The sequence below is a fragment of the Larimichthys crocea genome, chromosome XII, assembly GCF_000972845.2.
Source record: "Larimichthys crocea isolate SSNF chromosome XII, L_crocea_2.0, whole genome shotgun sequence".
Taxonomy (NCBI): domain Eukaryota; kingdom Metazoa; phylum Chordata; class Actinopteri; family Sciaenidae; genus Larimichthys; species Larimichthys crocea.
This window is the reverse complement of record NC_040022.1, coordinates 23,583,796-23,599,500: the sequence shown is the minus strand read 5'-3', so window position 1 is coordinate 23,599,500 and position 15,705 is coordinate 23,583,796. Positions and strand designations below refer to the sequence as shown.

General features: G+C 42.5%; 1 protein-coding gene across 3 annotated transcripts in view; it reads left to right on the top strand.

The window, feature by feature from the left end:
• Positions 1–15,705, top strand: part of prkar1b (protein kinase, cAMP-dependent, regulatory, type I, beta) — a 61,967-nt gene that overhangs the window by 10,699 nt on the left and 35,563 nt on the right. For 2 of the 3 annotated variants that reach the window (XM_019258040.2, XM_010739399.3), the window contains 2 exons: positions 3,928–4,098; positions 8,012–8,103. In XM_019258040.2, the coding sequence (XP_019113585.1) occupies positions 3,946–4,098; positions 8,012–8,103 (245 nt within the window). In that variant the 5' untranslated portion in view covers positions 3,928–3,945. Of the gene's footprint in view, positions 1–466; positions 920–3,927; positions 4,099–8,011; positions 8,104–15,705 lie in introns of those variants that run through there. The other variant, XM_019258039.2, reaches the window with a different exon arrangement.

Here is a 15,705-nt window from a genome sequence, read left to right as displayed (position 1 = left end):
GAGAAAGACACTGTGTGGCACAGAACAGTGCCTGGCACACAGAAGGAATCTATGGGGCAACGACGCATCCCTATGGAAACGTTTGGTGGTGCAAAACACACGCACACAAACACACACATGTGCCATTTGGTCAGAACAGAAGTCCGTATTGAGGCGAGTGGCGTTCTCCCTTCTGTGAAGTGAGTCACTGTAGATGTGTGAATGAGTGAGAGAGGACAGAAAGACAATCTGTCAACAGGCATCATAAATGGTGTGTGTGTGTGTGTGTGTGTGTGTGTGTGCGTGTGTGTGTGACAGCGTGAATGTAGGTGTGTGAGCCACCGTTGCTTCCTGCTCAGACTCACCATCAACTATTCAGGATGCTCACAGTACCCAGTTGTCATAGTGATGGGGGGGGAAGCGAGAGGGGCCCGATCATTGCGCCACCTGATTGTGAGTGTGTGCGCAAGAGAGAGGGAGAGAGAGAGAGAGATGGGGAGAGAGGGAGAAAGAGAGGCTGGAAAGCAGAGACAGAGCGTTGCGCAGGAACGATGAAGAGACAGGCTTTTTGCTGCGATCGGTGTTTTCATCAGTAGTCTTGTTCTTTAGCTGCTGTGTCGTGGGGATTGCAGACATTTTGCCACTCAAGCTCTCTCTCTCTCTCACACACACACAAACTTGGATTATCTGCTCAACCTCACACACACACACACACTCCAAATCTGCGTGCATACACGACACATACACACAGCGGTCGCTGTGCTAGTATGGCAAGATGCTGCTGTGGTATGACAGGTGTGTCAGGTGTGTATGAGACGGGGATCCATGCGTGTTAATTCCCATGCACACTTTGACACACTCACGCTTTGACTCGATGCCCGGTGCCTCTGACAGGCTGAGGGACACACAGCAGGCCTGGCCAGGGACCCTCCATGCCATGGTAAATATCTCAGCTAACAAACTTAACCTGTAGTTAGCCTCCTGGAGCTAACCTACACATTCTGGTAGAGGTGCAAGGAAGTTTGTTGTCGAAGCATGTGAAGTTTTGTTGCAAGGTGAAGATGCTTTGTACTAGTTTGTGTATGTGTGTATGTAGACAGCCAAATGTAAACAGTGTTTGCTAATTTGTGACTCTGACTTGTGTTTTTTTAAGGGCGAGAAAGATGTTTTTCAGTGCTCGCAAGAAAGGGAAGCATTGTGTTTGTTTTGGTGTTTCCTTCACTGTCCACTGAGTGTAGCGTGCTACCCGATTGCAGACCTTGCCGCCTTGATTAAGCTGGTCCATGTGAGCTCTCCTTTCCCCCTGCAGTCTGCCTGTGCATCCGTGAGATTGTGTGTGTGTATGTGTGTCTTGACGCTGCTCTTTGGCTCTCTACCTCCCCTTTTCTCCTCCTGCTGGCTGTGTTCCCTCAGGCAGTGACTCTGCGTAAGCAAGAAGTGTGTGTAGGTGTGTGTGTGTGTGCGTGCGTGCAATCTACAATATCATATTGTTTTACACAGACAGTGAGCAAAGCATCACAGTAACCTCAGAATGTAATGAGCAAAGTCAGAGAAGGGAGCGAAAAGGAGAGTGAGACTGTGACAAAAAGATTGTTAGATGAAAGGATACGAGCTCAAAGAATAAGTGAAAGTGTAAGCTGATGAATGTCTTCTAGATAACTGTCTAACTGGCTGCTGTTTTGTATCATTATATCATTGCTGTTGCTATTCCCGAAACATTATGCTCTTGGTATGATTGAAACAGATAGTTGCGAAAGAATGTGCCGAGAAGTGCTGAGTTGTGAGGTCTGGATTTGACAGTTCTGTTTGTCTCAGTTTTCCGGTAATATGACATTATGTCTCCTTACTGTCTCCACCTGTCTCTCTCTCTCCCTCTCTCTCTTTCTCCCTCTCTCTCTCTCTCCCTCTTTGCGATCTCTCTGTCACAGGTTGTGTCTCTTCTCTCTGTCTCTCCCTGTCAGTATATGAGCACAGAGCACAAGCGACAGCAATTTCTGCTCCCTGCTCTAGGCACTCAGTAATGACTCTGCCCTCAGCTGCTCCAAGTCCTCTTTTTTGTCCTTTCTCCCCTCTTCAGCTTTGCAGAGAAAAAAGTTACTTCACTACATTTCATAGAAAACGTTGGTACATGAATTATGAAATGCGCTCCAAAATGTATGGGTAGCATGAAGTCAAAACTGGCATGATGATGTGAACAAGCACTTTCCTTAATTGATTGCTGCCCTTCTTAATGATCATGATCAAATATTAGAAGGTTATATAATACAAAATGATTTAAACTATTTACATGGATTATTGTTTTAGCACAATCAAAATAAATGATGTGCTTAAATTCAGTAAAAGTAAATCATTTTATTCAGAATTTCTAATTACTTTATTTATTTTATACATAAATGTTATTGTCAAAAAGTCTGCACCAGGCTGCGACAAATGATTATCTAAAATTATCGATTAATCTGCAGATTGTCAATCACAAGCCCAAGGGGATACAATGAAAGAAGTGCTGAGTTTGTTTCATCTATCTGAATCTCACAGACATTCAGTTTTCTATCACAGAACAAAAAAGAAATCCTAGCAACTGAAGAGATTGAACAAGAGAACATGTGGGCATTTTGCTTGAAAAATGACTTACATTGTAACTAACAGTAGCTGCAGTTTAAATAATCAACTAATCAGTTAATTGACTAATCGTTTTTCTGGAGGACATAAAGCCTGGTCAGTCCTGCTGCTTACTAATGCCTACACTTAGTAGAAAAATAAAATAGTCTGTCTCGATCTTCTGACAACACACTCTGTTGTTTTTTTGACTGAATTATGTGACCATGTGTCCTTGTTGATTGATTATACTCGTCAATCATCAATTAGTCATGACTAGTCCCACTGCAAACTGAAGTGATTATAGTAGATTTGAAAATCTTTCAATGTTTGCCTTGTGATAAAAACCAAGATGAATATTTGCTCAGTATTGTTATAAACCCAGGCCAGACAGTGACACCAGACAGAGAAATTATCACCCTGTCGTCCTTCACCTTTACATAAGTTCTCTATTTCTGTCTGTGTGATGTTTCTCTACTTGCTTATTTCAGACTACACAGTATGCATTGAAACAGCGAACCGATGAAATTGTACGAAAATATGTGGTGGTGAATAACACTGCTGTCGACTCAATCCCCACTGTGCTATTAGACACACAAATGTGTTAAAAAACACAGACAGTGCCAGCAGGTGCACACCAGTCATTATACATAAAGCTATGAATGCCGGTTACCTTTGCACAAACTGTTAACACATCGCCATTGTCTCACAGCACTCTCACATATTAACAACCTACAGTGGTTTTATTGTGTACTTATGCTAATGTGTTAATCAAGTGTGTAATCAATAATTCATCACCTGCAGAGTGTTCAGTAGTTGAAAGAACAGCCATCCAGAGGCATCCTCTCTCTGCTTTGATGTCTTTATTTCTTCATTATATGAGGGAAGAAGAGTACCTGCCTGAGCCTTCTTCTCTCTGCATGTTTAGGCCTACAGATATTAATATTTGATAGCTTTCACTTCATACCATTGCAGCCAGATGTCCAGACAGCATGCACTAAGGACTGGGACATGTTCAGTGTGTTTTCTCTGAGGGTTTAACAATTCTGTTATATTATCTGACCTGGTTAAGAATCCACATGATGCTCAAAGCTGGAAATAGTGCTTGGAGAGATCTGTCAGCCCATCTTCATGTGATCATTTGTGAGGGACAAGAATAACAGTTGCCTTCAGAGGATCTACCCTGAAGCTATAATAGTAGCTGCGTTTGCATTTAAAGAGTTTGACAGCACAATAGAGGCACTGTTTTGCTAAACCATCCGCTTATTTATATTTTAGTCTTTTTTCCTTCTTTGTCCCTCTCCCTATGCTTTTCCCTTTAATTATCTTATTTCTGCTCTTCTTTTTTTACAGGAAGAATGCAAGCAGATCATGGCACGGCAGAAATCTAACAGCCAGTCAGACTCACATGATGATGAGGTTTCTCCCCCACCGCCCAACCCTGTTGTCAAGGCCCGGCGACGCAGGGGAGGGGTCAGTGCCGAGGTCTACACTGAAGAGGATGCTGTCAGCTACGTGCGCAAGGTCAGCCTTGGGAGATGGATGTATTCGTGAAAACATCTATGCACTGATACATACTGGCAAACACAGCCACTAAATATTACCTTTAAAAGACATACATATAGATGCAATGCATACATGATACGACTGTTTAACTAAGAGCTGTTGCTTATTTGTTTGCACAATAACATCATAGAAACAAATTAAATTAGCAATTTCTATATTGACTTATCTAAAGCCTTACACTGTATGTGAAATTTAAAATACAATCTAGTGTAATCAAAAACATTAAGCAGACATCGAGGTTGATCTTACTTATTTGTTGGACACGGAGTTGTTGTGTTAACACCCACTTGAGAGCATGAATGTACACACATTCATTGGGATAACATGACAGCTGAAAGGGAGGCAAGCTGTGTATATTTATGATAGCAAAGAATGAACAGACGTGGACGCATCAGTGAATTTATTTGCAGCAAAATAAACAGTTTGTGAGTCAGCCGCTTAACTGATGACCAGCACAGATGTTGAGATATTAGACTGACCAGGAATAAACTCCGACACAGGTTTTTTGCAGATAGTACATCATCATTGAATTTAAAAATGGGCTGAACAGAGCGACTGTTTTTATTTATGCTAGATCTATTTAGTTTAACTGCACTAAATCAATTATGGAATTTTCTATCCTTAAGTTAGACAGGGTCACGTGTGGACCTTGTTTGGCTTTGCTTAAGAACAGTAGGTGCCAGCCTATCTCAACACTGTGGTGACCAGGGTCGAAGAGACCTAATGTTTCCTTCTTAGACATAATAGATAGCTTGATGTTGACGTTTCGTTAACATAAACAGACAACAGTGTCTCCAGACTAGGATGTGCTGATGGTAACACAAACATGGGTAAAGACATTCTCTTTGGCTAATTCTGGGCGTATCGTATCTGTGGTGTTATCTGTAGGGATTTAAAGTCTGACCACCAGGATGAGTTTGGCAGAATGTGAGACCAACTCAGGCACTTCTGATGAACTTTGAGAGTGTCTCTAATTCTCCTTGGCCAAGCGTCAATAAATATTACAGCATAAGACATCAGAGGCTCCTGAACGCTTTCTACCCTCCTGACCTCACCAATGACCACCATTGATTTCAGCTATTTCTTCACAACAATACTGACCTCGACATTTTAGGGCAGATTCAATACATGGACACAAGTTGTGCGACATCTATTGAATGTCTGTTCGTCATGGGAGAGGGATTTGTCCTCTGTCCTTGTATATTTGTGATATTAGGCTATATACATCAAATTGATTTGACTTGACAAGAAATCAGGTTAATTTAGAAAGACATAGAGGCCACTTTGTTTCAATTTTCAGTTTCAGTCTAAATTAGATTATTTTGAATATACGGTTGCATCAGTACATGATTTTTATTGTTATTTTGCCGCCCTGCAGTACTTTGCCTACATTCATTCTTTTTCATGCACATGCATACAGGTAAAAAGCGGATTAGAGACCTAATTCTATTTATATGGCCAAGAAGCAGCTTTCTTCAGGAGAACTATAGCTGTAAAAAAAATGGGGTTTCCTAATCCTCTGTCCTCATTATGAAAACTGGGTTTCTTCTGTGCAAGCTCTTTATGAAATGAGGTTATTGCAGAGAGCTATGCATATAAATACACAAAATCTAAGAGTAGTTACTTTACATATCTTGTTTGTAAAACAGTATGAGAGACAATATGGTTGAGAGGTAAACTACTAAGAATAGTAATTCTTTTGGAATGTCACTTTAGGTTTTCTCATTGTGGATAACAGGGTGCCTGTTAGAGTGATCTGTCAACTTGCAACCTATTACGTGTCCATTTTAATGGAGCTATGGAAAGGGTGCACTTTTGCCAGAAACTATAACTCACCTTTACACACACAAACACACACCCTAGTCGATATATGATTACTGTGCTTGTTCGGTTATAATTAATTTGACACACCATTAATTTGTGTGTAACTGCATGAACCCCCATCACCATACTGTAATCGCATGGCCACCGGAGCATGCAGTGTGTGTGTGTGTGTGTGTGTTAGGTGTGTGCACACGCCCACATGCATTTTTGTTAATGGCTCTGAGGTCTCTACCAGAAGCTGCAGTCATGTGTCATGGCAACAAGCCTACCGCCATCTGCAGCCTCATTTTCCTCACTGTCCCTTGCTATCTCATGGACTGACAAGCACATACACACATGTGCACAACAATTAACACACATAATGAGTCTCACAGCCACTTTAGCCACATGTGAAAAATAAATTCATTCATGTGATTACCCAACACAACAACAAGAGAAAAGTGAATTAAAATTGAATTAGAACATGAAAGGTTCGGTATGAGAGACGATTTCTTCTGGCTTTTGATGTACACTGAGGTAACACACACACACACACACACACACACACACACACACACACAGATACACGTATACTCAGAGCCTATGTGCTGACATCTTCCTACATCATCAGTTCCATTAATGACTCCACTGTGAAAATCAGCAGCTGTTAAACAAAACACAATCAATTAGCTAACCCTGCTCATCTGATTAAAAAGAGCTTTGCTGTGAAGTGCTCTGAGTCTTAACAAATGATAAGGTCTGTCGGTCCGGCCTGGAGATCGCTTCAGTGGAATGAATTGCAGGGCTGGCATCAGATTGATGCAGAGGAGGAGCTCTCTTAGCAAGGCGAGAGGAAAATAGGCAGTGAGTCAGATATTTCCTTCAACTTTCAGGAGTTCACCTTTTTAAATGAGGAGCTTTCTAAGCATGTAGCGCAGCTAACATCAAACTGTATGTAATGCTGTGATGCAGATTTTTGCAGATGAGGGCAAATACTTTAGCCTAACTTCACTTTTAATATAGCAACATAATTTGATTGGCTTCCTCTCATAACTACTACAGCTGTTGCATCATTAGAAATCCATCTTCCCATGTGGATTTGCCCAATTTTCTTCTCCAGTTGGCTAGAGCAGAATATTGCCATGACAAGTTACTGTAGGAGGTACAAATAATTCTGAATCATAGTTTGAGTGATTCAAATACTGGTAACAAGGTGAGCGCCCTGACATTTAATAATGCCCTGGGTGACAGTGCTGGAGCTGAGGTGGACATATCTTCCTTCAACTCAGTTTCCAGGCCAGACCAGCCTCTTTCTCTTTTCTGTCCACTTTAGCCAGTAGCCAGGCCAGAGGACTGCAATAGATAGATTGGTTTTGATATGTGATGTGGTCTTGTGTGTCTCTGTGTGCATGTCATGCACAGTGCTGCATGGTCGTCTTCATGTGGAGACATCTGTTTCTCTAACGTAATTACAGCCTACCCCCTCCTCTCCCCCACCACCAGAAACAAAACACACACACACACATGCACACTCTTCTCCTTCCTCAAGATATTCTGCATTAAGAAGGGTTTCGTTCAGTCTTTTTGTTCGTCTTCCTTCTGTCTTTCTCTTACTTTTTGCCTTTCTCACCCTATGGTGAAATGTGTTTTAGCTCTCTTCTAGGATGCCTCTTTATAAATACAGACTTCTGTGGCTTTGTTGTGGCTGCAGACTTTGCCATTCCCTTTCCATGTGTACACACACACACACACACACACACACACACCACAGAGTCTGGGACATGAAAAAAATGCGTTTTTTATGAATGAGTTTAGGCCTCTTGTGAATTTTTAAGGGCTGTACGACATTTTGAGTGTAATGCCTGAACAGATGGGCTTTCCCAAAAATACACAGACACACGTGTGGGATATTCCTTTCAGAGTTTGCCAATACGCTGCTCTTTAATTACTCAATTTAGGCTGCTTTTGATGTCAGGCCTATTATGTGTTTGTGCTGGTTTGTTTCATGTGTCCACCTGCATAGTGTTGTTGCAGCCCTGTAATGGACATTACTGCTTTGTCTACACAGGTGATCCCAAAGGACTACAAGACCATGACCGCCTTGGCCAAGGCCATCTCCAAGAATGTGCTGTTTGCTCACCTGGATGACAATGAGAGAAGGTACGAAACCTTTGCCACCCCACTGGCATCCAGTGTGATACCAGTTATCCAAATGTATGTGTAGACTATGAATGCATGTTTGTAAGCTGATAAAATCATGAACAGGCCACTGTTCCAGTTGAGTGTATTGCCCTCATGGCCACTGTGTGCCAGTGTTGCCTGCTTTGGGAACATCTCAAGTCTGCGGAGACACTGACAGAGCAAGAAGGAGGGGTGAACATGGACAGATGTGGCTGACGAAGAGGGGTATGCAGCATTGTGTTGTTGGTTGTTATGGTAACTTGTGTGTATGTATCATGTTGTGTATCCAGATATGGTTGGTTCTCAGATAGATTGCTCAGAAATCAGCGATTCTCCATAGTCGTCTTGCAGAGAGAAGGATGCCAATTTCCCTCTGTCCCTCCCTTTTTCTTACCATCTGCTCCTATTCATTGTTCTTTCACATTCCTCCTCTCTTCAACCATCCTCTCTCCATCCCTCCATCTGTCCCAGATCTCCAGTGATGGCTGGGTCTGGCTCTGACAGGGAAGGGGGGTGTGGGAAAAGCTCTCAGGTGGCTGGCGGTACCGCCCACCAGCCGGAATAGTGTTTCATTGGCGGGGAGAATCCATTATGCCCCATGGAGAGGAAAACACCGGAGCTTTCCTGTTGGCTAAAGCCTCTACGGACCAAACCCAAAACACACTCTTTCCAGTCTTTCGTCAGCTGACAATTTACCGTGCTCCCTTGGCACAGGCACGCAGGCCTCTGATTGCACGTCAGTGCCTCTGAAGCAGCCCCGAGCATAGTGCAACATGTGATAGATCTGGACAGTCTGAAAAACCATGTACTTGGGTGGCTGATGTGGCAGATTAGAGTTACGCCACGAAAATATATGGCAGTAGACCATAAACCATCAGGTTTTAATGTAGTCAAGGCCTCTTGGAATGCCAAGCTATGTAATGGCGTCGTCATCAGCCCTTGAAACCATGCATGATGTAGAATTTATTCGACTGGCTGTCATGTTTGCTGTCTCGCTACACACAGCCAGCATCAACCATTAATGCTGTGCACACAGGAATTCGTTGTTGTGGGATTTGTGGGTGAACATTCAGCTAGCAGTGCTGAAGGCTCTCAACTAGTGAAAACCTTGTTTGATGTGCAAGATTGTGCAGGGACATGGCAGTTAGTTGGCTATGCCTTCCGCTAACTCTTTTTGCCTCCCTCTGTCACTCTTACAGTCTCCCTCACGCTCTTCTGTTCTTCCTCACTCTTCACTTCCAGCTGATGATGCTGGACGGCTCGTTGGCTGCCTGATGCCTCGGTTATGTTGCGGTTGTCGCGCCTGGAGCCCCTACTGAGAGAAGTGTATTGATATATCGCCAATGTGGTCCTCCAGGATTAATGAAAAACTGTAGAGTACGCTAAGCTGGCTTATTTTAAATATAAATTTAATATTAATAATCTTTTATAGCAGTGTATATCACTGCTAGTACAGGCAACAAAACAGAAAATGAGGCCAAAATCAACTTCAGAGTCATAATTTTTGCCTGTTGATGCCTTTTGTCACAGTATAAAGTACATTGGCTTCTTTAGATGTGCCAGAACTGCCAAAGACTGACGCACTTTAACAGATGGAGACTGACTGCACTGTCCTCTCACTCCCTCTCAGTTTTATCGCTCCTCTCTCGTTTTGCAAACAGCTGGCCATTTAGGTTATCAGACGTTCTTGCACATGTGGTCTCATTGGATGAGAAGGTAGTAACAATTGACAAGGCTCCTGGTACGTGCCTGTGCTGACTAGTTTCTCTGGACTGTTGGTTGGCATTGACAAATATTGAACAAAATGGCTTTCTTTGAAGGGTCTGTGTGTGAGACAGAAAAAAATAGAGGGCTGATAGCTGTGTGTGTGTCTCAAGGAAACATCTTGTGTGATTAGTCACTCAGCAGTTATGTAAGCTGAACACCACACGATTTGTTCCCCCATTAGCACTATATTATGCTATCATCCCCTTCAGTAATGAGCAGGATCGAAAACAATGAAGCCCTCTTTGTTTTTCTGCTCACTCCAGTCCTTTATCTCTCATCACTTTTTTTTGTGGCCCTCTTCTCTCCTTGTTATCTTATCCTCTCTCACCCAGTCTTCAGCATGTATCTCATCTTCTTAAGTAACTTATCTTCACCAGAAAAATCAGGGAGACTGTACTGGCTATGTAAGCAGTACATTTTCCCTGAGTTTAATAGCAGACACTGGGTAACAAGGGAACTATTTATTCTCCTTTCTATTTTCAAATTAGTTTTGACTCTGTAGCAGTCATATATTGTGCTGTGTTTTTGTGTGCAGTTTAATTTTAATGGATGATAAATCTGTAATCTTCTACATGGATCATGATTTATTTCTGCCAGTCATGAGCACAAAGACCACGATGGTCTTCATGTTGTTCTATACATGATCTATATATTATGCCAGTCCTTGGCTTGTTCTGAAATCATATTTTAACTTGACTGCAAGTGATGTGGTGTCCATATGCACACAGCTGAAACTGCAGAATTAAGTTGGGTTTTGGTTGACATGTACCTGCCAAAATGAATCATGTCTCATGTGTGCAAAATAAATAATCAAGCACTTTCTCACATGTCATTAGATTACGTTAGATTCCAATATTTCTAGAGTTTCAACTACTCTCCCAAACACTCATATGTATATGTCTTTCCAGGGGAAATCTTTCAGCGGTAAAGTTGCCCTATCAGTCTTCCGTTCGAGTTGGGATGGCTGTGTTTATAATTACAGGAATGGGCCAGGCAGGAGTAAAATGATCCAGGAGGGCATCTTAGGATAAGCAGAATATTAGTTTAACTAAAACAGAGCCAGCTAGGGCTCCGTGCTTTGATCATATCCTGTTTTGTAAATGTTTGCGTCCTCGGCTTCCATTGTCAGGAATGTAAAGATGTCAGGGTTTGTGTGTGTCTGGGTGCGTTCTGGAGAGAGAATGAAAACAGAGACTATAGAGGGACATTCAGTGCAAGACAAAAGGAACACTCAGATTACAAAGTGCTGTTTTACCTGAGCACAGGTAAAAGTGAGAGAGAGTGAAGAAAAGACACAAATAAAAACAGAAACAAGACAGATCTGGCTCTGCCTCTTTCTGCTATTTACACTCCAACTTACTTGGTAACTAGGTCATTTCTTGTAAACATTTATCAGCACAAAAATTGGAATCCTCCCTATAAACCTTCTGAACAATAGTTATGATGGCAATTGTAAAAAAAGGTGTTTAGGAGAACAAATGTATTAAACCCCTGCGCTGAAACCCCTGGTACAAGGGTGAAGTAAACACACAAAACCAGGCACACAAATACCACCGTCACTACAAAGGATGACAGGGGATTACATTATCATGAGAAACACACACACAAGGACATTCTCAAGTATGCATGTCAGACTGTGTTCCCAGTGAGGCTGCTCCAGCTGGGAGTGTGGAGTCTTTGATTAACACACCATTCCATATGTCAGACTTTATGGCCTCAAAGCTTCTGAGCTCCACCAGCCATATGTGTGTGTTTGTGCGTGTGTGTATGTGCGTGTAATCCATCTTTCTTCAGCTGCCTGCAAGTGAAACCTCAACACATTTTGCCAGATTTCAATTGAACACTGTTTTTGTTAGTAAAAGGCAGTTTGGCAAGCTGAGGAGGTTACGGGAATAAAGAGATCAAAGCAGATACTTCCTCTTGTGCAAAGGAAATATTATATATTACAGCATTGGGTGACAGCATCACTGTTTATCTCATTGACCTTGGCTGGTCTTTAAACTGACATCTGAACCTATGCCATGGTGTGGCTCCCAGCGGGCCATTGGGTGGACCCTTCTATTTGCTGCCCATTAGCTACCATAATGACCTCATTATGATATGCCCACACAAATAGACACACAAGCACCAAGATAAGCTGGGAACAGGTGTTTGATTTCACATTGTGCTGAGCCTGCTTTGCTAACACCCAACTCAGCCTTAAACCACCTGTCTCAATACTGTAACCATACAGTAGTTGTTATCATATCGACTGAAACTATTATCTCACCTTACCATGTGTGTCTGATTATTGTGTTTTGGTTTCAGCTACCTAACAGCACTTAGATGATAGTTAGGATTGATAACACAAAGAAGTGGGACATGCTGTTTTGCACAGATTTGGATATCAGGCCTCGGCCAAGTTGTCAAGTTTACAGGCTTGCATGTGTGTATACGTACTTTGCCTGTTTGTCCAGGTGCACCCTCAGATGAGATTTGCCAGCCTATCTCCGCACCACTTCCCTGTGTTAAATGCCCATTGAGAATTAGTCTTTTAATATGGTCAACAGCAGCGCTATCGCCTGTTTAAACACACATTCTTTCAGTTCCTATTGTAATAGTGTTTCTTATCTAACTTCCTACTGAAGTGATATGAAATGAGACTTCTGATAGGAGCAAAACGTGTGTTAATGTTGCCCTGTTTTTTGTCTGTGTTAATGCACACCTGGATAAATGACCTTGATGATCTCCTACTTTGTTAATGTACGAGTGCATCATAGGAGAGAAGGCAAGGAAAGGACAGACACAGGAGTAATTCATTGAGGTCACATTTAGAGGGCGATTAATTACAGAAGAAAAGGCCCCTGGGAAATCTGCTAGAGGTGCAATTTTTTTTCCCTCGACACAAACAAAACACACAAATAGACACATGTATGTGCTCAACAAATTGTCTTCTCCTGTCCGCCCGCATTAGCCTAATGCCCTCATACCACAAAACACTCTCCTGGGGACAGTACAGACACAAGAAACCCTGCTCTCTGTATAACCACATAAATAGTCTGGCAGACACGAGGAAACCCTGTTTATCCCATTCCTTGTGCTGTCTTGGCAGAGTTCGCAATATTCTAAAATAACATTGCCATCTGGTAACAGGAGTTGTTAAATCTTTTCAGGTCAGGACCCAAATGTAAATCAAGCAAATACAGTACTTTTTCTTTGATATGCAGAGAACCAGAAAATACTCCAGGAGTAAACCAAGTTTATACCGTTCCATAAGAAGCACAATCAACATAGCAGTAAGTTAGAATGTTATAGCAAATGTTAGAGCAAAGGATACAATGGGGGAAAGGATTATAAAGAGGTGGTGCTTACCTCATCCTGTCTGCTTTAATCCTCTAATTAACAAGCAGAGTAATGAGTTGATGAAGTGACCGATTAGTTGCCCTCTGACCCCTAAACCCTGACCTCTGCACCTTCGCCACTAGCCCCTGCCGATGGACAGGGAACATCTTTAGTGTACTGGCACTCCTTGTCTGTGTGTCTGCGCATTTGTTTGTGTTTGAAGAGGTGCAAAAACAATAATGAATAAATCAGTGAGCGACAGAAAACTTAAATAAACAAACAATAAAGAAGTAAAAGAGACTAAAACTACCCAGGAGAGATGAGTCTCGTCTCATGTTCCAGCGGAAGTTTATTTAAGGAATGTGTGAAGGGACAAAACAACAAAGAGGATGCAATGTGAGATAATGTGCTGTGTAGTCCTATCAGATGAGCACGCCTCTCGTCATTTCATCTGATAGCTCACTCATTTGAATTGCACTCCATATCAATAGATGTGGAACTTAAGCTCTGTGCTCCGGTGAATGGGTTCATATTTGAAACACAGATACAACTGTTTCTTTAATTAACAATAGAGGAAATTTTTAATAAAACAAAAAAACTATAGCCTTATGCAACCTATATCTCCATCAACATGCATATGTACACAGTGACACTCAAAGTGTTCTGTTACCACTCAGCAGCCCCTAGGGGGTGTTTTTACCACACACAGATAATACAGATATTAACACTTAAGTTATAGTCAGACACACTAATACATTGTACTGGAGACAAATACATACTTACAAATAAATACATGCATCAGATTATTGTGCACCTGTGGGCTTGGACCCCTTGCAGACTCGAAATTGCTGGCAATATTTAGTGCAAGGGAAACAGGATGTTGTGATACTGAGTGCAGTGGATGTTTGTCACATAATTCTGGAACGACTATTGAGGAATCCAGTGCTCTCTCTGTATGTGTTTGTTGGCTTTTCCCGTCATTGAGAGGGCCCATTTCTCTGTGTGTTCAGGTAGAAGAGGAGGAGTCCTTGCGAGGAGGAGGCTTCTGATCTGTGTTGTTTAGTCTATTTGTTTGCACGTGTGTTTGTGTTTCCTGTCTTACGGATTCCATCATTGACTCTCTCTGTGTGTTCTCATCCCTGTTCTTCCTGAGAGCCTGGTGGTCCTCTTTTTGCCTCTTTTCAGAATTCACTACTTTCTCTTCACCCTTTTTCTCTTCCTGTCCCGTTTCTCCCTCTCTCAGTCATGCAGGCTCATTCACATCTACATCCACACTCACATCCAGTCCCTCCCCCACATTCATGTGCAGTCTTCTCTCTCTATCCCCTGCATGGCTTTGTGCTGCTGCCACAATGCCAGGGGCCAGGCGATGAGGTCACTCTCCACAGGAGAGCTGCAGGCCTGACTGAACCTCGACCATCCCCACCAGCATCCAGTGCACAGAGGACTAACAGGCCAGCAGTCTCTCCTCCCCCAGCACACTATCTGTTCCTCAGCCCAGACAGCTTCACCTCTACACCCATGCAAACCACAGGGCATGCACACAAACATCTCATTTGTAGGAAGTTCTTATTAGCCAGGCTGCATTCTTGCAAGCTAGTGCAGATAAACACACACATACATGCACATGAACAAATGCACATACACACAGTTACACACACATAACTGCACAGATAGCTGGAAACTTTTGTCCTCTCTCATACCCTCTGCTGTGTTTCAACCTGTCCCCTACTCCCTCTTCCGCCGGCTGTCATCTTTCTCCATCCTTCACTCCATCCATTTCCCCATCCAGTTCTTTAGAAAGTAGTGAGTCATGTAGTCATGTTAGTGTCTGGAGTCCTTTTAGAATGTTGTATTCCCTCCAAAATGCACCCCAGAGTCTGTGCAGGACAGTTTTCCAGCTAGCTATGATTCATCCCTGCCTTTTCAGCTGCTTATAACATCAATGTGAGTGTGTGTTTGTCTGTGTGTTTGTATGTGTGTCTATGTTTGCATGTGTGTAGACATGCTTTCCTGTGCATGTTTGTGCACAGGTATGTAGTGTGCACATGTGTTTTTGTTCATATATGCGTGTATAGTGCATGTGCATGTTTCTCTTGCAGTAAACAGAAAAACAAAGAGAAACTGGCCTCGGCCTGGCTTTGGATCCGATCAGCAGTTTGATATAATGTCCCCAGAGAAGAAGTGAATCACCTCAATCTCACCTCACTTGCACATAAAAAAATAGGCCTGAGTAACACATGAAATGCTCAAGGAGTGAAAGTCAAGAGGAGCAAGGGCAGTAAAAGAGCGTATTAAAAATCACTGTTAACACTTTTAGACTGAGACGTGTGTGCTGAGATCGTGGTGAGTGTCACGTTTCTTTTCATGTGAATGAATATGTAGGGTAAATGTGCGCGTGTGCATGACAGTGACTTCCTAGCCCGTGTTTGCCCCTGCTGTGAACACATGATGTTCCTGCAACCCTCCACTGCCTTTATAGCTCAGCCAGGC